The 27,160-nt window shown below is 34.5% G+C and overlaps 1 protein-coding gene across 1 annotated transcript; it reads right to left on the minus strand.

The window, feature by feature from the left end:
- Positions 1-1,155: 1,155 nt before the first annotated feature.
- On the minus strand, positions 1,156-23,554 carry TSPAN19 (tetraspanin 19). The gene is made up of 9 exons (XM_081060279.1): positions 23,392-23,554; positions 17,931-18,023; positions 17,773-17,845; positions 13,164-13,288; positions 11,883-11,957; positions 7,347-7,457; positions 5,222-5,365; positions 4,211-4,294; positions 1,156-2,945 (listed from the first exon to the last, which is right to left on the minus strand). The coding sequence occupies exons 2-9, from the start codon at positions 17,994-17,996 to the stop codon at positions 2,877-2,879; spliced, it is 747 nt and encodes a 248-aa protein (XP_080916405.1). The 5' UTR covers positions 17,997-18,023; positions 23,392-23,554; the 3' UTR covers positions 1,156-2,876.
- Positions 23,555-27,160: the final 3,606 nt, after the last annotated feature.

Genomic DNA, 27,160 nt, shown 5'->3' on the forward strand with positions numbered 1-27,160 from the left:
TCACTCTAGTCACACTGGCTTCTTTGTACTTCCTTGAAATCTGCATGTTCACTTTTGCCTCAGGTCTTGTCTTCCTTCCTGCTTGCTGTTTCCTCTTGCTTGCAGTGTCCTTTCCCCACCCTCTCATCTCCTTCGTTTCTTTACTCAAAAGTCCTTTTCTCTGTGAGGCTCTATGAGACCTTTTTTGCACATACTGTTAAAAACTGCAATCCTCTTAATTTCCCAACACGTTGTATTCTACCCTGATTTATATTTTCTCTATACTTCTTCCCACCATTTGATATATTAGTTTTGTCGTTTGGGCTCCCCTGACTAGAATGTAACCTCCATGAGTGCAATTTTTTTTTGTTTGTTTGTTTTTGTTTTATTCACGGTTCTCTAGCACCTAGAAAACTGCTTAGTACTCAGCAGTTATTCAATAAATAATTGTTGAAAAGGGTTCTCCTTTTTGAAGTGCTCTCTGATCCTCTAAGGCAAACTTAGGATGCTCTTTCTGGGTGTCCATAAAAAAATATCACGTATATAAAACTTATTTATTCACATGTCAGACTGTGTGATTGACTGCGTTTATCTAGAGGGACAGGGCTGGCTACCTAATTTACAGAGCCCAGCACAAAATGTAAATGTGACATCCATTGTTCTAAAATTATTAAAATTTTAAGATGGCAACTGCCAAGTAGTAAACCAAGTATGGGGCTCTGCAAAGGAGAGGTCGTATAGCCAGGAAGCCAGCCCTGTAGGGGAACAAGTGTCTCTTCATCTTCATATCCCAATAGGTAGCAATGATCCTGGCACATGGTTGGTGCGCCATAAATGCATGATGACTGAATGCACATATCCTTATCTATTAGATAGATTAGATAGACTGTCCTTATAATAGAAGCATTTGAAAGTATTCCACTTGTGTAGTATCATCACAAAATCACCCTGAATTTTAGAAACATAATTAAAATGAAGAGCCTGAAGTAAGTTAAATGTGTTTTTGTAAGCGATACAACACTTTGAAGGGTAAGTCAGGATCAGGTGCTGCCGTAAATTCTAAACTAAATTGAACGGTTCAATTCTGAACCAGATTGATTTTCAGAACTTACTGTTTTCTATCTCAGAATTTAAAAAAAAAAGAAAAGAAAACAAGATTAAAGAGAGAGACATGATCGTGATATACTCTTTTATTTTACCAAACAAGTCTTTATTTTATTCAAGGTGTAAACCAACATCCTTCAGATACCATGTTTCCCAGAAAATAAGACCGGGTCTTATACTTTATTTCCCCGAAAATAAGAGCAGCTCTTATATTAATTTTTGTTCCAAAAGATGCATTAGGGCATATTTTCAGGGGATGTCTTATTTTTCCATGTACAACAATCTACATTTATTCAAATACAGTCATGTCATTTTTTTTCTAGAACATCATCATAACGTACTAAATGCATCTGTCTGTCTGACGATATTAACTGGGGCTTATTTTTGGGGTAGGTCTTATTTTCAGGGAAACACAGTAATATTCCCGAGAATCATAAAGCTGATCGATTCAGTAAGTAGTGCATACATTTTGTGAATTAACGGTATTAAATGAAAATAGGGAACTTAGAACATAGAAAACCTTTTTTTATTTCTTTGATGCAAAAACAAATATATGTAATCAAATAATCTATATTTATTTGATTACCAGAAAGTTCATTTTCAACTCCCAAGTAACAGAGAGATTTTTGCTATTAGTGTATTCTTGTGGCGTATTTTTGAGAAAATAGAAATTTGAAAGAGCTTTAAATCCCAAGAGAATTTTCATTAAAGCATAGAAGGCATATCTATTTACAGGTTGCTTTTGAAAAATCTCAGTTATTCTATTTTCTTTTGTGCTGACTTAAAAATGTTTTTCTATAGGTCTCTGAAATCTGCAATGTACTGAATACATGGATAAAAAAAGATATGACTAAATTAGCAAATGAGAGTGAACCTTCTATAAGAGTGGGAGCAATGTGGGATCTTTAATCTATCCTTTTTTCATTTTCTCAAGGTCAAGAAAGACTTTTGTTATAAAAAGACAACAATACAGTAATCCCTCACATCTGAATACTTTTTATTTTTCAAAGGCCTTCTTTTCTGTTCTCATAATATCATTGCTATAAAAATAGAATGGGTAGGTTATTTCTGTATTCTTCAGAGAATTGTGCATGCACACATTGAACAAAATTCAAGGGAAAAGAAGAAAATGAGGAACAAGAGAATTTAGTGATAATTTAGAATAGATTTTTTTGGCTATAGTTAAAAATTCATTGCTACTTTATTATTTTATTATTACCACAAAGTATATTCAAATCTCTAAAATGTTAAGTTTATTATCCACTTGTAAGCATTATCAGAAGAAATACATGATTAATTCAGTATACAAGTGTCATGAAGATTTTCAATTTTCTTTTAAATCTCCTATAAATCAGTTTTGTTTTATTAAATTTTGCAAATGTTAAGTACATATTATAATTGCTTACTTAATTAGTATTTTCTGAACATCATATAGGTATTTTTTCTACATAGAAAACTCAAAACACTATGTGGTACTTCAGCGCATTTTGAATTAATATGTGCAGTGATAAGCTCTGTATTCAGAAACTAAGTCAATGTCAAGTTCTGAGCTACAGAATATTTTGATATTTTCTAAATTTTGATATTTTAGAAAACAAAAATTAATACAAACTCATGGAATGATTTGTTATAATTTCAATAATTTTATGTTACCTATAACCAATGACTTCATTAAGTAATCCATTACACTACACTTCATTGATGTAATTCATGAGCTTTTTTAGAATAAAATAATACACAATGATTATTTTGAGAATTAACTCAAATCTTCTGTACAAATTAATATCCAAAGATCACATTTCTGCATATATTCTATTCTTGATATGTCTGAGGAAAGAGACAGTTAATGAGATTTGCAAAACCTAGAAGAAAAGGAAATAATAAGAGATCAAAATTTAATCAATAAAAATAATTTATAAAGTTAACACTACGTATATGATCATCTAAATGCATACAGTAAAGGGAAAATGGATAAAACAGCGTAAGAAAATTTCAGAGTAAGTTACTACGATAGTGAATAAAAAGTCTGCAGAGTGGGTCTGCTAGAGTACCGCAGTAGTCACCAAGTTCATTTTTAGAGGAATAGACTGTTCAGTTTTACTTACGTTGGCTATTATTGGACTAGCTGCCTTGATGAACCGTTTTTGTTTGTTTGTTTGTTTGTTTGTCATCTAACTATATGATCAATCCTACAATACTGCCTCTTTTTGGCATAGGATCATGAAAATTGGTGTGTAAAGTGTAGATATTAAAATGGAGCACAGATACCATCACCCCTCAGTGTTGTCTTAAATATCTCAGCATGGACACACTAGAGAATAAACATTTCAAAAGAACGATATTAATGCTCATACAAATGTCTTGGTTTACCCTCATTCTGAGATTAAAACTTACCAGTTGAAGAGAATTTATGGAACCTTTGGTCAGTGTTTTTGTGGACCAACATAAAATCAAATTCAGTATCTTGCTTTGGTCAAACTCTGCATTCTATATTCATTCCAAGATTATCTAACACTGCGATAATCTACCCACTGTCACAGTTTCCTTGAGTCCACAGCCTTCACTTGCTCTCATCAGTCTTCACTGAGACTGGAAAACGAAGTCCTGCTTCTGACTCTCAACTCTGCAGTTGGTACCCCTCACGTTATGGAATATGTCTATTTTGCTTTACACTGTATCTCTAACATCTAGTACAGTATCTGACAAACATGTTCTCCCCCTCTCCAAATTTACTGAATGAATGAATGAAATATTGTGTCTATGAGTGAACAGAATTACTAACATCAAACATCTGCCGAGATTTCAGAAGTTTGCCAACTTGCAGACTCCCCAACATGGTGGTCTCACTGCCAAGACAGGAAGTATTATTTTCACATATATGTCACAAAGCAAGGAAGTCACTACCTGCCAGGATGACCACTTATTAACGGGCTCCACCCACTTGACTAATTTAGGGATGTTACCTACAGTCAAGACCTACGCCTGTCCTTGGTGTGAAGAGTCTCGGGGTCCTGGTTCCTATTGGATTAACTTGTCTGATTAGGTCTCCACTTGGTTGTTCTGCAGCTTATTCTGTATAGCTTACACTTAATATTTTTTATCTTTAAACACAGGAACAAAAGCTTACCTCTGAAACCAAAAGGCCAAAGTTAATTCCAATTAATGTTAAAGCATTAGCTTGATACCATGTGTTGATTTTGTTTTCACAACCCTAAGGAAAAGAATCACTTAAATTGATTTGGAGGCAGACATGGTCTTATACATAATTCTATTACAAAGAAGAAGAGAGATAGAGATTAGAAATTTACCAAAGTCTAAAAAGCAAGTCAATGTCTAACTGGAAACTGGACTTTTTAGTCCAGGGAGCTTCATATGATAGCAGGACACTTCAGTTGCTATTTTTGAAGTTGCTGAGATGCTGGCATGCAATTGAAATCAGAGATTTATTAAGTTTTGAGAGGGATTTAATTTTCTGCAGACCATTGTAATTCAGCAGGGTATATACTACTACCTAAAATGATTAGTACCAAAGTAGGCTAGCTTTAAAAAAAATAATGCTCTATTTATCTATGAATAAATTATGTCATTGAAAGTTATATCTTAAAATTAGAATTACATTCGTATATGAGCTATACAAACTATTAGAAGTTCTTGGGATGGGACTCGCTAGTTTGTCACTATCTCATACCTATAAGTAGAAGCAGGTGAATCTGTAGTCTTGCTTCAGCCACCGCTACCTGAACACCACTTTTGTCATTGCTGGGTCCCCTCCCTTCAGGTTTTGCTGATCCTTATACCACTTTAATTCTGCTATAGCAGTTCTCTTCCCAATATATTTGCCAAAAGTGCCTCCTCCCTCTGCAAGGATTTGGAAAAGAATGGTTGGGGAGAAAGGTTGTCTGTATCAGTTCTAGGAGGACTTAGATGACACACTCCCAGAGAGTTTATTTATTTATTATATACCTGAAATAATACTACAATTTACATAATTATTGTTTCAATGTAGTGAAGTCACTTAAGAGCCTAATCACCAAGAATAACATTGTTTTTATATAAAAATTTGCTCTGAATTCTAAACTGACCTGCAAACAGAGGGGAGGGGACCCTATAAATACTAGCAGCCTTGACTTATCTTTACCTCTAGGTAAGTTGCATTCAGTGGCTCATCACAAAACCACTTTTTCAATGTAGAATTCGTGCAAGAACATGGCACCTGTTCTGAATTTTCTTTATTCTTATTCTTTATCCAATCGGTGTAATTGTGTTGGCCACAACACTGTAACTAGAAAGAAGATTCTATGAATTTTACTATAAAATACTTCAAAATGAAGTTAATTATATAATTCCCATGCATATTAAAATATTTTCATGATGAATTTATTCATTTATTCTCCATTGAAATGTAGCGATTTGAACAAATAAGTACATTTGTTTGTTTAATCTATCTTTGTTGTTGCTATTGTTGATGTTAACCAGAGATAAAAATCTCTACTTATAGAAGTGGGCTATGTTTGGATGAAATTGTTCTACCTGAATTTATCTTATAAGAGACAAGGATGAAAGGTATGTTTGATTTTCACTAAAGCTACAAATCATGTTTAGGGCCAGAACATAGAAGAATCACCTTGGCCACATCTTCCTCTTAACTATAGCTGTTATCTTTATATTTATGCCAAATATGCTGCTACATGTGTTTAGTATACGTAAAGAGATTCAGAATTATTTCTACTTTCTTAGGATTAATGTGACATGTACATTTTTTATTGTGTAAAAAATTGCCACAAAGAACCAAAAAAATATGGTTAGGAAGATAGTCATAAAAATGATCTAACATCTAAGAAATGTCTAACTTCCAATCCTATCAAGTTGAGTTGGGAGGATATGAAAGAATCAGATTATACATTTATCACCTAGGAAATAAGAAAACGTTGGAGTATTTCACTTTTGATTGCTTTTAATACTTTTTTTGAAAACTATAACATCAGTACTGCCTATGTTACAATATGTGCCAACAATCTTGGCACAATCTTGGAAATGTTGAATGACTAATATAGTGCTATAAAGTTTGGATATTGAAAGTTAGTTCAACCAATCAAACCTAATAAACTGTATCAATTATATTCTTGGTTAGAAACTGTAAGCTGGAGTCTCACTAATTATACTATATATATATAGTAATACACTATACTAATTATAGTCATACATACAACTGTTTTCTTGTTTATTGGTTTATGACCATAAGAAAATTCCATACTCTGCAATTTGAAAATGCAATATATGTACAGATCACATACATCAGAGAAAAAAAATATGCAGAGTAAAAGCATTTACAATTACATTTCAATTCTTCTAAAATGCATTTGTTATTAAAAATAATAACTGTTTTGTGTGAGGCCTCTAGTGTAGCAGTTAAGAGTACAAAATCTAGTGCTAGATTGTCTGGGATTGAATCTTGGCTCTGCCATTTATAAACTGGGTGACACTGGTTCAGTTACTAAATTTCTCCGTCATTCACCTATAGAATGAGGATAAGAGTTCTGGCCTCATTGGGTTGGAGGATTAAATAAGTTAATATATGCAAAGGGCCTGTTACTATGTAAATGTTTCCTATTTTCTTTATCAAGCAATTACTATGTTCCATGTGCTGATCTATTCCTGTGAATTACTTGGCTGACCATACCAATTCCTTTCCCTGTCCAGAAAAATTTGAACTGTTAAATAATAATTCTAGCAACATTAGCTGATAAGTATGTGTTGCTTACTATGTCCCAGATCCATGGCTTTCTAAATATTTAACATTTTATTTCATTAATTCCTGCCAACCAAAGGTAGGAGTTATTCTGCTCATTTTCCTAATATTTTCATGAAGTTCAGAAAATGACTTGTCCAGGGTCACCGAGCTATTGCATGGCAATCCTGACATTCAGGCTCTAAGGGGAACCACCATGCCACTGTGCTGCCTGCAGGGACTGTGCTCAGACATACCTCCCACAGGGGGCAGATGGTCCCTCCTTCTGCCACTTTTATAGGTGAAACCAGGTTAAAACACACATCAATTAATCCAGAAAAGGAGATGTAAGTTACACAAGTAAGATAAAACTCAAGATCTATAAATAGGGAAACTGCAAGTAAACCCTGTTTGGAAGAAATACTAGAACCTTTCATTCCTCTGCCAGTATCCCCTGCCCCTCCCTGTCTCCCCACCACCCTACAAAGGTCACATTTCACATTTAATTTTTAGTTTTATGCTAATTGTGTCTTACTGTTTTCTGTAAAGTATTCAGAATAGTCCACTTTGGGATGTCTTCAGGCATATCTTTAGATCCATACTGAGAAATGACTAAGTCAATTTCATCATGCCATACTTGGTGAACCTGTTGAAAATTGTATCAAAAGTGAAATTTTGATAGAAACTTTCTTTATGGCTCATCATAAAAAAGTATCGTAAGTCAGTCTGCTATTTTATGCTTATTTCTAACTGCTTTTTTTTTGCTTTCTTATAACTATTTTTAGCAATCTCAGTGAGTGTGAATGCACTTGGTCTTACTTATGCATTCAAAAGTTGATATGACTTTCATAACTAATTCCTAATTTGGTCTTCAAAATTACCAAAAGTTATGAAGGACAGGTACCAGTCCCATTTTATGAACAAGGACACAGAGACTCAGAATATTTAACTATTTGCTTTGTGTACATGAATAAGGAAGAGGAGCTGAGACTTTTAAATATGATTCATTTAAATTCTAGTGTAATGTTTTTCATTGCATTATGCTGTCTTTGAATAATGAAAATGAAATAACTGAGAATACTACAGAAATTAAAATATCTGTACAAGTTAAACTCTTACACAGTTACTTATATAGCTACACTTTAATACATTTAAAATTAGAATACCATAAAGTGTTTAGATCTGTAAGTTACCTATTTAATTTACTCTATAAGTTAATTTTTATTTAAAATAGAAAATGATATATTTTTCTTTTTATATTGGTGTGGAGAAAGGTCAGACTTATGTCCTCATTTACCCTCTAAGCATTATTTGGGAGTCCAGGGTTCATATGAACCACACCTTAGTAAATAAAAGTAAAGATGATTTTCATAAATAATCTGCATGACCAGTACATAAATAAAATTCCCTCAGACATAGTCAACTTGATAAACATCCATGGAAGCCTTAATACATCTCCAAAATTGAATAAGACACTGTAAATGGCATATAAGATTTAGACTCTCCCCCCAAACTATTAGAAACAATGAACAAATACAGTAAGTTGAAACATACAAAATAAATGTACAAAAATCCATTGCATTCCTATAGATAAACAATGAAATTTCAGAAAAAGAAATGAAAAACAAATTATTTTGCAATTGCAACAAAAATAATAAAATACCTAGCAATAAACTTAACAAAGATTGTGAAGGACCTATACACTGAAAACTGTAAGAAATTACAAGAAATGGAAGAGGATAAAAAGAAATAGAAAGATATCCCATGTTCATGGATTGGAAGTATTGGCATAGTTAAAATGGCCATATTACCCAAAGGAATATACAGATTTAATGCAATCCCCATCAAAATCCCAATGGCATTTATTCCAGAAATAGCACTAAACAATGTATCAAATTTGTATGAAATCACAAAAGACCCTGAATAGCCATAGCAATCCTAACTAAAAAGAACAAGGCGGGAGGTTAACAGAATGGTATTGGCAGAAAAACAGAACACAGACCAAAGAAATAGATTTGAGAACCCGAAATAAATCCACATATGTATATGGGCAGATAATTTTCAACCCAGAAGCCAAAAACATACAATGGAGAAAAGACAGCCTCTTTAATAAATGGTGCTGGGAAAATTGGAAAGCCACATGCAAAAGAATGAAACTAGACTGCTATCCGCCTCCATATACCAAAATTAACTCAAAATGGATCAATATGGACCTAAATATAAGACCTTAAACAATAAATTGCATAAAAGAAAGCATAGGTACTAAACTTATGGACCTTGAGCTCAGAGAGGATTTTATGAATTTGACCTCAAAGGCAAGGGAAGTAAAAGCAAAAATAAATGAATGGGACTACATAAAACTAAAAAGCTTCTGCACAGCAAAAGAAACCATCAACAAAACAAAGAGGCAACTGACCAAATGGGACAAGATAATTGCAAACAGCACCTCCAATAAAGGGCTAATATCCAAAATATATAAAGAACTCATAAAACTCAACAACAACAACAAAAACAATCCAATTGAAAAATGGGCAGAAGACCTGAACAGAAACTTCTCCTAAGAAGACATAAAAATGGACAACAGATATATGAAGAAATGCTCAACTTCACTAGCTATTAGGGAAATGAAAATCAAAATCACAATGAGATACCACATCACACTTGTTAGAATGGCTATTATCAACAAGACAAGTCATAACAAGTGTAAGAGAGGTTGTGGAGAAAAATGAACCCTCAAACACTGCTGGTGGGAATGCAGATTGGTGCAGCCACTATGGAAAATAGTATGGAGGTTCCTCAAAATAATTAAGAATAGAATTACCATACGATCCAGCAATCCCTCTTCTGGGTATCTACCCAAAAAATCTCTAAAGACTTATTCATAAAGATATATGTACTCCTCTGTTCAATGCAGCATTATTCACAGTGGCCAAGACATAGAAATACCCAGTGTCTTTTGATAGGTGATTGGACAAAGAAGATATGGTATATACGCAATGGAATATTTCTCAGCCATAAGAAAAAATGAAATACTGCCATTTGCGACAATATGGATGGATCTTGAGATTATCATGTTAAGCGAAGTAAGTCAGACAGAAAAAGTCAAGAACCATATGATTTCACTCTTATGTGGGATATAAAACTGAAAGCAAGAAACAAGAGAAACAAACAAGCAAAACCTCATAGACACAGACAACAGTTTAGTGGTTACCGGAGGATGAGGCAGTGGGTAAAGGGTAGAACAGGGTAAAGGGGGTCAAATACATGGTGATGGAAGGAGAACTGACTCGGAGGTGAACACACAATGTGATATACAGATGGCGTATTATAGAATTGCATGTTTGAAACCTATGGAATTTTACTAGCCAATGTCCCCAATAAGTTTAATAAAATTTTTAAATTAAATTTATTGGGGTGATAATGGTTAGTAAAATTACGTACGTAAGTTTTGAAAGAAAAATATAGAGCTCAATCAAGACCTTAATCTGGTTTGAATGCAGAAAACAAATCAATGTAAACAACGCTGTTATCTCTGGGATCAGGTAATAAGAGTTTGAGTCCAGGCTCTATCATTAAACCATCATATATTTAAGCAAGTATTTCCCCTCTAGAAGCTTCAGTTTCCTGCTTTAGAAAGTAGGACTAACAATGTTGTCTACGGGTTGTTGTGAAGATTGATATGCCTAGAAAGTGCTTATCATAGTCCTCTGGCACATGGTAATAATTGTTAAATGATTCTTTTTATTCTAAAAATAGAGAGCAGTATATGAATAATACTTAAGTACATATGGGTGACCCTGATAAACTATGTTTATGTGTTAAGGGTCCTTAAGTGTTATATTCAGGTTCTATCACTAGGTGCATAGGTTACAGGCTGATGGGTTGGGATCTGGTGCTTTTCCGCAAAAGCGGATTTACAAGACTCACCTGCTGTATGCACGTGTGTAAACACACAGACACACACACACACACACACACACACACACACACACTCTGGATGTGGAGAGAAGAAATTTTAGCTACAAATGCCAGGCCATTGACAGTAGACTTTAAGTAATTAGATATCCAGGTTAGATGCCAAGCACAAGAGAAGAAATTAAGTTGGATGGCAGTGGCGTTACATAGGAAAGATTCTCCTGGGGTTTGGCTGTTGCTTAGGAGTCTACATATACTGAGAATTATATACTGAGAATGCTAGGAAGCATAGGAATTAATCAGGGGATCCTTCTAAATTAATAAAGGGAAGGAAGAGAGCTCTTAAATAGCTGCTCTATGACAGGAAGTTGTCTGTTAATGATAACTCTATGAGGTAGGTGGGTACTAATTTCCTTCATACTTCACAGATGAAGACAGAGCTTAGGGCTATTAAGCAGCTTGATCTCTAGTCATAATGCAAATCTGTATGACTTCAAGTTCATGCTCTTTTCTCCAACTGAGGATCTCTCATAATACAAAGACAGACCTTGACTGCAATGAACCGCTGAAATTTCTTAAAGGATTAAAAGTAACCATAGGCTCTAATAGGTAAGTTTTTGTTACAAAACTTTTTTCAGGCAATTTATCATGTGATATTTTAAATTGAACTTGATGAATATAAACCTTTTCTAATTAATTTAACTATCACTCATGACCATACCTGTGCAAAACATATGAATTACTCAGTCCACCTTATGTACTTAAATAAAATTGCTAAATTTCAGATTAGTACAAGTCTAAAAGGATTTCTTTTTAAGAATAGAATATAGTAAAGTAATTGGGTCAGCAGTAGTACAGAGAGCAGGCTGGGCTGGGGTGGGTCGCGGGGAAAGCAATTTTGGATTTTCCACACTCACATCACCTCTTCTCCCACATTCCTTGTTACTTCTGCAAACAGAGTTAAAGACAAGTGCTTGAACACATCTTTCCAATCTAATTTCTGGCCCCTTCCTATATAGAATTCTAGTACTTCTATTGACTCCCCCCACCCCCCAAAAATGAAATTCACTTTAGCCTTGTATATGGCCCATAGTCTCAATAATCTAAGGTATCCAATTATCTTTAGATTTCAAATAAAAAAGATGATTTTCCTTACCTCCTCTTTCTTTATGAAGATGAGTGCTGAAAGTACAACCTGAACACCAAAGGCCCACATTAACAGCACTGTGTACTGAAACAAAAGAAAAATAGAGATGACAACTACGCTTGTAAAATATTTTTAGATGTTACAATGATGGGAAAATGGACATCAGATGAAATACTCAGCCTTAAAATATACATAGGCATCACTGAAGTTTCCTGCCCTCATATACGTGAGTGACATTTTAAACCCAAACAAACAAACAAAACAAAGGAAAAAAATGTCAATGAGCATTTGGGTAAGAGTAAGATAGAAAAAGGTGATAGTATTTCATGACAACCCTCACAGACTATATGGTCTAATGGAGTTGTTGATAACTTCTTCATTCAGATCTAAATCTGTCACAGAAGGAAATTCAATTAGTACCTTTGAGCAATAGACTGAAAACCACTGTCCAGAGTGACCATTCAGAATTTCAGTGATAAATAAAAGCTAAGTATCTCGGCATTGTTCCTGGCAAGACACATGACTGCAGTTAAATGTCTTACCTGTTTGACAGGAGAGTGCCTGTGAGATTAAAATTACTTAGATTTAAAGAAATGGTAAAAACTATATTCCATCTAAGGGTGTGAACCATGATCCATACCTACCATATGTATAGTAAGTGGCTTATGTTCAGGTCCATATTCCTGATTATAATTTATCTTTTCATGCTGCATGCCTTGGGGGCGGAGAGAGAGAGAGAGAGAGAGAGAGAGAGAGAGAGAGAGAGAGAGAGAGAGAGAGAGAGAGAGAGAGAGCGCTAGATGCTGGGATCTGCCTCTCTCAACAGTTACATTTCTCTTTTTTTAAATAATAAAGTGTGATCTCAGTCATAAGTTAGGTTTCTACATGGTGTGCCCATAGGAAAAAATGATGTGCTGACAACAGGATAGTGCCTTTTCCTTGCTAAGCTACATTGCTCATTGGCTTTAATATACTTTGTTCTGATTTTAGTCTTCAGATTCTTAAGTTTGGTTCCTTGTAGTTCACCCTAGGAGATATGTTCCTACTGATACTGTGCTAAAAATTAATATCTAAGTATGCAATTGCTGAGGTACAAAGATGAACCATGGAAAACTCCTCAAGAAAATTCTACCTGGAACAGTTTCTCGGGATGGGGCATTTCATTTACCTTATGCCCAGGGGCACACTATCCTCCAGTGTTATGGTAACATAAATCATTCAGTTCATTTGTGTGACTTGGACACTCAACATGGAAGATACACATTCAGGATATCGAAGTGAAATACATACCAGTATTAGGAGACATCTGATTTCACTGTGAATTCCCAAATAACCCAAGACACAAACAAGAACAATAGCCGATCCAGTTCCAATGAAAATTCGAAAAATATATACTATCAAGTAATTATTTTCATCTGTGGAAATCACAGAATAACTTATTATTAAGTGATATTTGTTTTCTGTTTAATAATAAATTCAGTAACCCAAGTTTTCCCTAAACAATGGTTGCCAAACCGCTAGTATTCTTTCACTCTCTTTTTAAAATCTCATTCTAGGTCCTCTTACTTACTCTTAGCAAGAGCAAGTAACTTTTCTTCCTTTAGTGTCATGATGGATAATTTCTTCAATCTCAGAACATCTCTTTTATCATTACGTCATCTTCATTGTCTTCTATAAAAGAAGACAATTTTTTCTAAGGTGAACTCTTCTATGACTAATGTACATCCAAACAATTATGTATTCATTCATTCACTCAGTCATTCATTATTTCATAAAAAAATTAAATACCTAATATGTAGGTTAAGTTACCCTGAATTTATTACTAATATGAACCCTTAAAACTATTATGTTCTTCTCTTCACTTCTAGACTGAGCTCTCTGTGCTAGAGAATTATATATGTATGTATATATATATATATATATATATATATATATATATATATATATATTCATTCAACAAACTGTTAAATGCTTAGTGCTACTGCACAGACTATAGAACACTAAATGCTCAACAAATATTTGTTAAAAAAGCGGGGGTGGGAATAAATATATTAAATATGGCCTAGGTTCTATGGGAGAACAGTAGAGACAGTGGTATGCTGGAGCCAGCTTGCTCTGGCTCATAAAAAAATCAATTGTCAATTTTCCACAAAATTTGTAAGCCAACTCAATACACGTTGGCATGTTGAACTTGGCCTTTATAGGAGTATTTAACGCACAGAAATCAGCAAATACCATAAATCAAGACTCTCCATCTATTTGCCAGCACACCATTGGTAACAAGAGCACCCAATCCAGTTGTGGGGGGGGGGGGAGTTTGGTAGGTAGGCAAGGTTACTGAATAGGCTTTAAATGAAAATTGGAAATACCTAGGTTGGAATGATGGAAGCACCTGAGACACACAAAAGCACAGCTTGTGTAGGAAGCTCAGCTTTGCTGGTGCTTACAGTTTGAGGCATGTGAGACTGGAAAGGTTTCAGGGCCCAAATTATGGGCACTTTATGTGGTGTTTTCCAGTCTTCCTCACTGGAATTAAACTCTATGAAGACAGGACCTTTATCTTTCTTTTATACTACTGTATCCTCAGCTCACGGGATGGTGCCCAACAGGTAGAAGGTGCTCTATAACTATATTTGTCATATGAACAAATAATGGCAGTGGTGAGTCAGAGAAAGGCTTTTAATGTTACATGGTTAAATTCCCCTTTTAAATTAATTACTTCAGTGGTATCTGGAAGATGGTCCAGAGAGGAGGTTAGGGCACAAGGCTATTAAAGTCTATTACAGTGATGAAGAATAGATGGAGATGTTAGATGGCATGGTGTTATCATGAATGGAGAGGTGAGGGCAGGTAAATTTTAAAAGAGAAAAATTAATTGAAAGATGGAAGTAAAGAAGAGGGGAGGACCCCACTAACTTTGCCTCAAACTGTTATTTTCAGTTTCCCATACTGAAACCTCAAATGAGATTTCACTAAGTATTTTAATTGCACAATTAAATAAACAAACAAACAAAGAAACAAAACACCTTAAAGGATAAGTTTCCTGCTACTTTGCAGGGCTATTTCACAAGCAAGAACATTACAGTTAACGAGAATGATCTGTCGAGTCCAAATTGGAGGGGAAAAAAGACAAGAAAATGACTTGCTTCACACTAATTACTACATTATTATTAAATTAGCTATTGTATGGGACAGGCTTAGCCCGGTGCCTGGTACAGCATCAACACTACATAAGTGGAAGCTATGATTGTCATTCTGTGGGGAAGGAAAAGAAAGTCCCACACTCATTTACTCTGAGCAAACAGCTAATGCGCTCAGACCTCACAAGTGCTTTTCCATAAGCAAAGCATGGGAACAGAAGAGAATAACGATACCAGGCAGTTAGTATAACTGAAGTACAGCTAATTATACAATAATTTGTAGCACTTTATTTCACATTAAATCTTTCTATTTAGCTTTTTTTCCTATAAACAATTTTTTTTAAAACTTGATATCACTGAGAAATAGGTTGGCTGTATAGCACATGCTTTTGCCATATATTTAATAATTAACAGCGCTGTGCAGTAGAACTTACTAAAATAATGGAAAAGTTTTATATCTGTGCTGTCCAATAAACTAGCCAATACCTAATAGCCACATATGTCTATGGAACACTTGAAATGTGGCTCTTTCCTGCCAACCAAGGATATTCATATGAAAATAACCCTTACGGTATTAAACTTCAGTCCACAATGGCCACGGCATACCACACTATGCTAACATATGGGCAGTGAAAAGATGTAAACTTTTAAAAATAAAGTTAAATGTATTCAATTATTTTATTCATATTTGAGGAATATTTTAAATGTATATATATACACCGTGTTTCCCCAAAAATAAGACCTAGCCGGACCATCAGCTCTAATGTGTCTTTTGGAGCAAAAATTAATATAAGACTGGTCTTATTTTACTATAAGACCGGGTAATATAATATAATATAACATAGTAGAATATAATACCGGGTCTTATATTAATTTTTGCTCCAGAAGACACATTAGAGCTGATGGTCTGGCTAGGTCTTATTTTCGAGGAAACACGGTATATATTTAAATAATATATAAAAATTAAAAAAAATATTTTATACATATATATGTATCAAAAAATTATTTAGTAAATACTGGGGACATGCAAAAAAAATCTGAACAACAATGGGAAAAGTAGAGGTGCATTTGGGCCTTGCAAAAATCAGAGGTGAATGATGTCTCTGTCTTATCTGTCTCTCTGTCTCTGGAATCTGATTCCTCTTTTTTCTCCAGACCGGCTTTTGATATATCTCAGTTCATAAGATGAAACATGGCTGCTGACAGGTCCTGTGTTTCACAATCTTGGCTACCTGGGGTAAGACTAACTCCAGAGTCTTTTAAACTGCTATGGGAAATATTTTTATTGAGATACAACCGAAATACAGTGGTACCTCCGTTTTTGAACGTAATCCACGAGCTCTGAAACATTCAAAAACAGCCGACAGCTAGGCCTCAGGATCTTTCCCTCAGGGGAAGCTGTGTGACATATTCGACTTCTGAGTCATGTTCAAAAACCAAAGCATTTACTTCAGGTTTCAGCATTCATAAACCAAAATGTTCGTCAACAGAAATGTTCGAAAACCGAGGTACTACTGTACCGTGTTTCTCCAAAAATAAGACCAAGCCAGACAACAGCTTTAATGCATCTTTTGGAGCAAAAATTAATATAACACCCATTCATATTTTACTATAATATAAGACTGGGTAATATAATATAATATAATATAATATAATACAATATATATAATATAATATATAATATAATATAATATAATATAATATAATATAATATAACATTATTATATTAATTTTGGCTCCAAATGACTCATTAGAGCCAATGGTCCAGTTCGGTTTTATTTTCGGGGAAACACGGTAAAACACTGTGTAACTTTAAAGTATACAATGTACTGGCTTAGTACATTTACATATTGCGATATGATTACTACAGTAGCATTAGCTAACCCCTTCATCATGTCACATACTTATCATTTCTTTTTGAGTTGAGAATAGTTAAGATTTGGTCTATTAGTGCCTTTGAAATTTATAATACAGTATTGTTGATTATAATTATTAGTTGTGCATTAGATCACAAGAACTTAATTATCTACTAATTATAAGTTTGAACCCTTCAACAACATATCTCCAATTCCCCCACCCCACAGTCCCAGACAACCATCATTCTACTCTATTGTTACAAGGTTAGTTTGTTTTAGATTCCACATATAAGGGATATCGTACAGTATTTGTCCCTCTATTTGATTTATCTCGCTTAGCATAATGCTTTCAAGGTCCATCCATGGTGTCACAAATAGCAGGATTTTCTTCTTTCTCATGACTGAATAATATTATATTATTCATATATATATATATATGCCACATTTTCGTTGTCCATCTGTCCATTGATAGATAGTTAGGTTGTTTAATAGGGAATATTATATTTTATTTCTAACCATATGATGGTGAAAGTACATGGTAACTGAGTTTTAAAAGATTTAAATAATTTTAACTTGGGCAGTGAAACTATGTTGATTTCCATTATCTTTTCAAGTTTACAGATCTGAAAAGGTCCAGAGTCAGCAGAATAACCCCAATTTTCCATTTATGTTATCACTCTTAGCCGAAGTTCCTAGCTTTCTCTCCCCAAATTCTCTCTCCTTTATGGTCTTGACTTTTAGTACTATTATTTAATAAGATGTATCTAAAACCGATTGACAGACCTTCAGAGGGAAAACTGAGTTTTAAAGAAATACTTCCACCTGCTGAGTACATCATGTATGCAATTGTTAAAATGGAATATCTTGTTTCATTTAGAGAGAAAAAGGAAAACAAACGCATACCTAGAGCAGTGATAAAATTATTTCTATCTAATAAAAGCCATGCAGCAAATCCCATGAGTGAAAGTCCAAAAACCTGCAAAAAAGAGTCAATGCGGTTTAGTGATGGCCAATAAAAACACATTACATTTTCTTTACTAAATAATTTTGAAGGGTCTTACCAAAAAAGCTCCATTAACGAGAGTAAGAAAGTATTTTATAATTAATGGTTTGCTGTTCCTTAACATTCTTTCTCTCCCCAGATACTGATGATTCTGAAAAGATAAGCACAACTTTTACTATAAACTCTCACCACAGTAACAATGTTAAATAATTTTGCCTACTAATGTCGTTTATTTGTATACTTTTCTTCTCATACCAGTGGTCAGTATAACATTCCCCTCTGCCCTCTAGAATATAAGGACATATTGGAGATAACTTGAAACTGTACCTGTTTTTCTCTATCTGTATTTTTGTATAACACTTTAATAGCTGCCTTACTGTATTTGCAATTTTCAGAAAGTAAAATATTGTGTATAGTTTGCAGTCTTAACACACTTTTTTCCTTGCTAGAAAGCTTTACTTCACCTCTGCATGCCCCTACTCTTTCCCAGAATGTCAGATCCTCCTTGAGGTCTTCCATTGCCTAATTTCAATTTTGTCCTGTTTTCTCCTTGACTTGTCTTTCTTCCTACATTGTCTCTGAAGCTTTAAGGGAAATAAGTAGGTCCTGTATACCATTATAACTCCAGAGTCTAGCACATAGTAGGTACTCAACAGGTAATTGTTGAATGAATGAATTATACAGAGGGTGCCAAAAAAAGTATGCATATTTTAAGAAAGGAAAAAAAGTGTATTAACATTGTAATACAATGAATGATGCTAGCGTGCATTTAATTATCGCCATCCATTGAGTGAATATCATACTACACATTGTTACTGTAATTCAATTCAACTTCGAAAAATAATACATAGATAACATGTCTTAAAATGTGTACATTTTTTGGCACCCCCAGTATTATTTGTCTATAATTTAGGGCATATACAGTATAATTTAATGTTGTTTTAATTAAAAAGTATTTTCCAGAGAGCAATTTTCCTAAAACCTCTATGGAAAAATTATCACCCCATTCGTTTTTGGTGCTTTATTAGATATCAAGTTTTAAATTTTCCTGGGTAAGTTTCTGGGTTTTCTTTTTTCCTTCATTGTTTTAATTCTAGCTAGCCCATAAAAAATTGTAATTTGTGTGTTTTAATATATGCAATGAATACTTCACATGATGACAGAGTTAATGAGACAAAGTTAAAGCCATTTTTGCCTAGTTAGGAAGAAACCAATCTATTTGTTGGCATGACGTATGCATTGGAAAGTAGAGACATAAGAAATTTTAGGTTAGAGCTCATGCACTTCCCTCTCTTCCTGAGTGCACATTCCTCCTAAAAACTCCAAGGTTCTCCCCCCCCCCCCCCCCCCAGGCCAGGGTTGCGGGAAGCCTCTCCAGGCTTCGTGTTCCATCCTCTGCTTTGAACTCTCTTGCTGTCTTTTAGTTTCTCCAATTTCTGGCCTCTAGTCTTTTTCCTGGATTCCTCCAGTGCCTGGCCTGTTTAAATGGGACACTTTGTGGGAAAGACTGCCTGATTTTTAGTAGTCTGCCATGACAAAATAACTGCTTGAGCTAAAGCCGACCCATGTGCCTGATTTTTTATTTGTTTCTCCCCAAGATGTAGTTCTGTATTTATTTATTTTATTTATTTATTTATTTATTTACTTATATATTTGGCATCAATTCCATTTACTTCATCATGTGAGAAAGTTGTGCTCTTCTCATATAGGATGAACAAAAACTTAGGCCGAAAGTCCTGACCTCTGTGAATAAGAAAGTAAAAGGAGACTATGAATGAGATCTCTCTGAGTAACTCTGGTGTGAAATGCTGAAGGCATATACTTGACTGTTGTTTGGTAATAATTAGCACGTTAGAGTCAAAGCTAAAATATTCTATTAAAAGACCCAAATACAAATATAAACTGAAGTTTATGTTTGTCTCAGTCTAAGTCTAAGGTGGGTAATTTGTTTTCTTCTATGAATTCATCTTGGGAACTTGGGGCTTTCTCCAGCCTGTCCAATATATTCCTCCCACATTTGCTTAAGGTGTCATCCTTTATTGCCAGCAGACAAGAGAAGATGAGTAGCCTCAGTCAAGCATCTTTTAACCAAGTGAGGTGGAAGCTACACATTCTCAGCTCACATGCCCCTGGCACAGACTTAGTCATTTGGCAATACACAGCTGGAGGTGGAGGCAGCTCTGTGCCCAAGATGAAGGCAAGAATGATAAGGGTGGGGAGAGCCAAATAAAATGCCTGACAGTGAGGAAAGGGCATTATAATAGGTAATTAGAGGGAGAAAAAGAGGGCTTGGATAAGGTTTCCATATGCTTTACTATGGAAAATAATCAAAGATGATGAGAAGGATTCCTGTAGGATGGGAAAATAAAAGAATGATCATAATCACTGGAAATAAAAAAAAATGTTTGAAAAAATTCATAAGTTTAATATTTAGAAATTGAGTTTAAATTGGTACAGAAATCTTTGTGTACTGGAAGTGGATAGTGTTAGCTAAGCAGTATTTGGTGTCATCCATAGAGAGGTGATACCAAGGGAATGAATGAAAGAGAAGAGAGATTGACTATTGCTAAAAATGAGCAGAGGTCTGATGGTAGAGAATGATATAATTAGGAATTTGGATTTTTTTAAAGCAGACTTTTACAAAAGAGGAGATAAGCAAAGCATGATCTCAGAGAAACCAATAGAGGAAGAAATTTCACAAAATGGTGTTAAATAATATAGAGGTCAAAAAGGGTGAGATGGTTGAGGTAGCAAGTTTTTAAGATAGATAGAACACTGTTCACAAGCTTTCCAATGAAGTACATGGGGACATACATGGTCAGAGTGGCAAGAGATGAAAGATAAGTGGACTCAATATAGATTATGAAGGATCACGTATGCTTTGCTAAGAATTTGCTTCTATTTTCTAAAGGTAATGGGGACCCATAATTCTGTCACCAGTGTGGAAGTCAAATTAGAAAAGAAAACTAAGGCGGAGATAATTTTCAAAGCTAATGCACTAGTTCATAGAAAATGAATGTGGTCTAAATTGCAAGATGGCTGGGGAAGAGTTCCAGGATATCAGAGATAAAATAGGAAGTAGAATTGCCAACATTGGGATGTTAGAGGCAAAGATGAAACTTGAACCCAGGTCTGTAGAACTTAAATATGAAAACTATTAGCGTTATCCCGTATCCTAAAATGTGTCATTTATATTGATTCTCTTGGTTATCAAAATTTTGCAAATTCAGCACTATTATGCTATCACTCTCAGAATAACCAGTGAGGAAAGAGACTCAGGAAAGTAAAATAACTTTCTTGAGATTGCCTAGTCATTATGTGGCAGAGCTGAGGTTCAAACCCAAAGATATAAACCATGTAAGTCATCATCTGTAAGTGCCCATTATAATAACACAAAACTTAAAGGGACGTTGGGAAAATTAAATGAGATATTTGCAAAGCACTTAGACCAGTGGCAGTCGAAATAGCTATTTATCTTATTATACCCAATTTTAGTATAGAAATATTAAAATTATTATACAGGGGAGGTGGGCATGAGGATGCGAAATGGGATGGAAACTGTGGAAAAATGATGGACTCTGAAGTAAGTGGTTGTGGCAGCTGCAAGGAGAGAGCCCAAAAAGGTTAGAGAGGAAACTTGAAAGTCTGGAGTAGTCTTTCAGTGGAAAGAGAGAAGCAGAGGTCTAAGAATTCAACACATTGAGTTGCATATTAAAAATATTATGACTCAATAGTCACCCTTAAGAAAATGAAACAAACAAGCAAATACCTGCTACACAGCTATTTGAGCACTACAATGATCTTCCAGAATATTTAAATCACATTACTGCCATATGAAGAATAAGTCATCTGTTGAAGAACACTATACTTTAAAGTCCACCATCAAGTACCATTTTCAAACAAATCTTATAGATATCTAAGGAACAAGCAGTTCTCTATCATCCTTTCATTCCCTCAATATATATTACATTCTTTCTAGGGAAATATGTTGTGTTAGGCCAATAGCATATAAACCAACCAGACCTGTGGATAATTTTCAAAATAGGATACAATTTAATGAAAAGAACAATGCTTATTATAAAAGAAAAAGAAAAAAAAACTACTCAGGTTAAAAGGGTTGGGGCAAACTAACATACTCAATTTTAGGCTATAATTTCTAGGAAGATTGCAATTAAATAGATTTCTGCTAAACGTTGCATCATTAAATAATAATTTCAAGTTAAATTGATTTATATTCTATAACTATTTGAGATAACTATTGTACTTTGTTCCTTAATTTGTGATTTTAAATAGTGATCACTAAGGTATGACTAATTGATACAGTTGTCAGTTTTCCTCCAACGTGAAAAATAACGTGAGAATGTAAGAGATGTAGTAACACTCACCATGGATTAATTTTTCAGAACTTCCAATATTTTTATTTTAGCTCTCAATTTGTTTGACAAAGTAAACTTTAAGCAGGAAAGCAGTTTGGACATCACCTTCAAATTAGCTGATTACTAAATTAGCTATTCAAAATTTATTTTAGAAATTAATTGATTACTAATGAATTCTATTTTTTTTAGGAAAAGACTGAATAGTTTCATAAGTACAAATAAAATTAATGTTAAGATTTTTACATGTGAATTTCAACATAATATTGTAGCCTGACCATTTTAAGTGAGGAGTTTGAATAGTCTATACACCAGCAGTAAAACTAAACTAAAACAAAGGGGGCATGTTAGGATGGACTTTGATAATGAAAATATCCTAAATTTAATTAGATCTAAAACCAGGAATAGTTTATTTTTGAAAATCATTATCTTTCTTGAATGAAGCACTACTGTGCTTTTTTAATATCAAAAGTCTACTGATTTCTCACTCTACTATTATCTAATTATTACTTCTTATGTTGATGTACAAGTTTATTGTTACCAGGAAACACAGTCTATTTCCTTTGAAAGGCTCAATGAAATGTTTGCTTTTAGCTTATTGTATCTAAGATATCTTTTACAATTATGATTAACCCCTTCCTCTTGGATTCAATGCTTTGTTTGTAAACTTCAAAAAATTAAAATCAAAATATCTCTTATTAATTAAAATGAAATCTCACATTTTGTACACTATATGTTTGCTACACACACACACACAAAAGTTGATCAATTTTTAAGTTAAAATTAAATAGCATGATGTATACTTAAACTTCAAATTTTATATTAAAACAGTAGGTGTCACCGTCAATATTTTACAGTAACACGTATTCCAGCAAATAATTTTTCTAATTTCTCACCCCACACACCTATTCATTTAGAGGTTTTTGACAGGCATCGAGTGATCATTGACATGTTTTCTTTTTTTAAAAGAAATCGTTGTCATAGAAGGCAAACGATTTATTGGCTTCTCTTTCATATTTCCAGACCTCACAAGTCACTCTTCAGGATTAAGGTTCTGCGGAATGAACGATTTACATACAGATAGGCAACTCTACATTCACTAGATGCAAGTAATAAATAGAGATAGGTTAGAAACGTTTTACTGACCAGGCTACCTCTACTTGGGTAATCGTAGCAAAACAGTATTTCTTCATTAAAAACTTTCCAAAATTATGTAAATATGAAAATCTCCTTAACTTCCGTATCCCGCTCCGGAGATGCAGCGTTCGTTCCAATTACGAATGGATATAGTTTGTCCCGCTGGAGCACCGGTAAGTCAAAGCCATCCATCGTCCTTGGGATTGGATGTTGCCGTAGTTACACTTTGTTTGGAGCCTCTGGGCGCTGTCTTCCAACCGAGCCCAGGAATTTAGCTGCTGGTGGGTGAGCCGGGGCCGCTCAAGTCGGGGTGCTTGGTGTGGGAGCACAGGTAGTGCTGGGGGAGCCCCCGGAGCCAGGTCCCTGTCCCCTAAGGCCAGGCTTTAGGGCACAGCGGGGAGGAGGACCGCGGGCCGAGGGGGAAGCCGCGCGGTCTGTGGGGCTCGAGCCTCCCTGTAGTGTTGCGGATTTGGGCAGCTCACTCGAAACTCGAAGAGCCACTCTGTCTAGTGAGCCTTCGATAATTACTTTTTTTTTTTTTTTTTTTTTTTTTTTTTTTTTTTTTTTTTTTTTTTTTTTTTACCGCCGTTAAGTGACACTGTCTCCCTCTCTCTCCCGATCTTCTCTGTTCCTTTTGCTTCCTTTCTTTTTTCATATATAATTTTCATGGCTACCGTTTAAAGTCGAGTTTGTTCCCCTTTCTTTATAGTTGAACTACAGTTGAAGGGTGGAGTTTTTTTTAAGATTTCCTACTTTTGGAAGCTTTGGTCGAGTCTAAGTGATTTATTGTCAACTTGAAGTGGCTTAGGGGAGCCCATTTGCCCTGGGATCCATCTAAGCCACTCCAGTACCACCAGCTGACGGAGGCTATCCGGGGCTTGAAATGCAGCCAGTCAGAATTGAAATGTGCCATGGGTGTAAAATACACATCAGATTTTGAATAATTACTCTGCAAAACAAGAATGTAAACTTTTTACATTGACCTTAATATTTTTTATTGATTACATGTTGAAATAGTCTTTTGGATAAAATGAGTTAAATAAAATATATTACTGAGATTAATTTCACCTGTTTCTCGTTGCTTTTTTAAAAGTTGCTACTAGGAATTTAAAGTTACATGTGTTCGAATATGTAATTAGACAGGGCTGATCTAAAGAACCAGTAGATGAGCAGAGTGGTACATACAATGGAAGTGACTCTTCCTTATTTTCCTGCCTTTCAACATCAAGTGTTGGGTACCTGTGCATTCTGCTCTATGGCCATATTAAAACAAACAAACAAACAAACAACAAACAAACAAAGAAAAAACTAATTTCCACCTAACAAAGCTTTGAATTGCACTTTAAGTTAGTTTGATTGCAGGGTAGCATTTTACACTGGTAGTGTTGTTTTGCTTTCCTTTGGAGGAGAGAGGATAAAATTTAGTATTTTTAAACCAACTCTTAAAATTGTAAAAGTAGCACCGATTCATTATTTAAAAAATCACCTAGCATAAAGCTATGGAATGGAAATTAACAGGTCCCCAGTGTCTTTCAGAAAGTTTCTATGTCTAAAAATTGTGTGTGTGTGTGTATGTGATTACGTAAAAGTGATGGTACTCTGCCTATTTTTCTGCCACTTATCTTTTTTCAGTCATTCCTCCTTGGCTACTTTTCCAAAGAAGAACAGTAAATGTATTTTTTTAAAAGATTTGTATATTATTCGATTCTTGGATCCGTTATAATTTATTTAACTGTTTTCTTAGTACTTAGGATGTCTTTAATTAATTTTTATTAGTTTCAGGTGTACAAAACAATGCAATAGTTAGACATTTCACCCCTCACAAAGTGATAACCCCCCTTCTCCAATCTATTGCCTGTCTGACATCGTATATATCTATTACAATTCCATTTACTCTATTCCCTATGCTATACACCATATCCTGTGACTATACATATTAAATTATAGTTGACATACAATATTATTCAACTTCAGCTTCAGGTGTACAGTGCAGTCAGCGGTCAAGCATCTACGTTGTCGAAGAAGTGGTCTCCCTAATAAGAAATGTTCCCATCTGACACCCTACAAAATCTTTGCAACATTATTGATTATATTCCTCAAACTGTCTTTCATATCACCGTGACAATATTGTAGCTACCAATTTGTGCTTCCTAATCCCTTCCCCTTCTTCCTCATCCCCACTCCCATCCCTTCTAATAACCATCAGTTTTTCCTCTATATCTGAGACTATTGCTGTTTACTTTGCTCATTTATTCAGATCTTTAGTTGCACATATAAGTGAGATCATATGGTATTTGTCTTTCTCTGACTGACTATTTCACTTAGCATAATGTTCTCTAGGTCCATCCATATCGTTGCAAATGGTAAGATTGCATTCTTCTTTATGGCCGAGTAATACTCCGTTGTATAAATGTACCACAGTTTCTTAATCCATTCGTCTACCGATGGGCATTTTGGTTGTTTCCAAGTTGTGGCTATTGTAAATAATGCCGCAGTAAACATAGGGGTGCATATATTTTTTTGAATTAGCATCTTGGATTTATCTGGATAGATACCTAAAAGTGGAATTGCTGGGTCATAAAGTAGTTCCATTTCCAGTTCTTTGAGATACTTGGATCTCTTATACTTCCATACTTATTTCCATAGTGGTTGCACCAATCTGCAATCCAACCAATAGTGCACTAGGGTTCCCTTTACTCTACAACCTCACCAGTACTTGTTGTTTGTTGTTTTATTGATGATAGCCACTCTGACTGGAGTGAGGTGGTATCTCATTGTGGTTTTTATTTGCATTTCTCTGATGATTAGTGAGGTAGAGCATTTCATATGTCTGTTGGCCATCTGAATGTCCTCTTCAGAGAAATGTCTCTTCGTGTCCTCTGCCCATTTTTTAATTGGGTTGCTTGTCTTTAATTAAATTTTATTGATGCAATTGTAGATTCACATCCAGTTTTAAGAAATAATACAGAAATATCCCTTGTGCACTCTGTATAGTGTCTCCCAATGGTAATATTTGGTAAACTATATAATTTCATGACTGGGATATTAATATTGATACAATCTTCTTATTCAGATTTCCTCAGTTTTATTTGTACTCATTTGTGTGTATATGTTCTATACGTTTATATTATCTGAATATGCTCCCTTACGTACTACCACAAACAAGATACTAAACAGTTCCAACACTACAAGGATCTCTCATGTTGCCCTTTTATCACTATAACCCCCTTTTTCCAACCCAGTGTACCCCCAGCTCCTGGCTTCCACTAATCTGTTCTCCATTTATAAAATTGTGTAATTTTAAAAATGTTATAGAAATGGAATCATACAGTTATGTCATGCTTTGGTTACTCAGCGTAGTTCATGGAGATTCATCATATCTGTGCTATGTATTGCGGCATGTATCAGTTCATTTGTTTAATTGTTGAGTGTTATTCCATGGTAGGCATGTACTAGAGTTTTTTTAACATTAATCTTTTGAGGGACATTTTGGTTGTTTTCAGGTTGGGACTATTATGAATAAACTGTTGTGAACACTCATGTACAAATTTTGGTGTGAACATAAGTTCTCTTATATGTATTTTAATCTCTGAATATTCAAGCTGTTCAAAGGTATTTTGCCATTAATCATTTCCATAAGGGTGAGTTTTACTGTAGAGCATCTTTGTTCAGGAAGGTAAGCCAGCCCATTCCACGTAACTTTTCCCTTCCAGAATTAAAAGACTGTCATTAGAATCGATCATTTTATAGTCAAACATTAAAGAAAAAAAATGAATGA

Source organism: Rhinolophus hipposideros, assembly GCF_964194185.1.
Source record: "Rhinolophus hipposideros genome assembly, chromosome: 9".
Classification (NCBI taxonomy): domain Eukaryota; kingdom Metazoa; phylum Chordata; class Mammalia; order Chiroptera; family Rhinolophidae; genus Rhinolophus; species Rhinolophus hipposideros.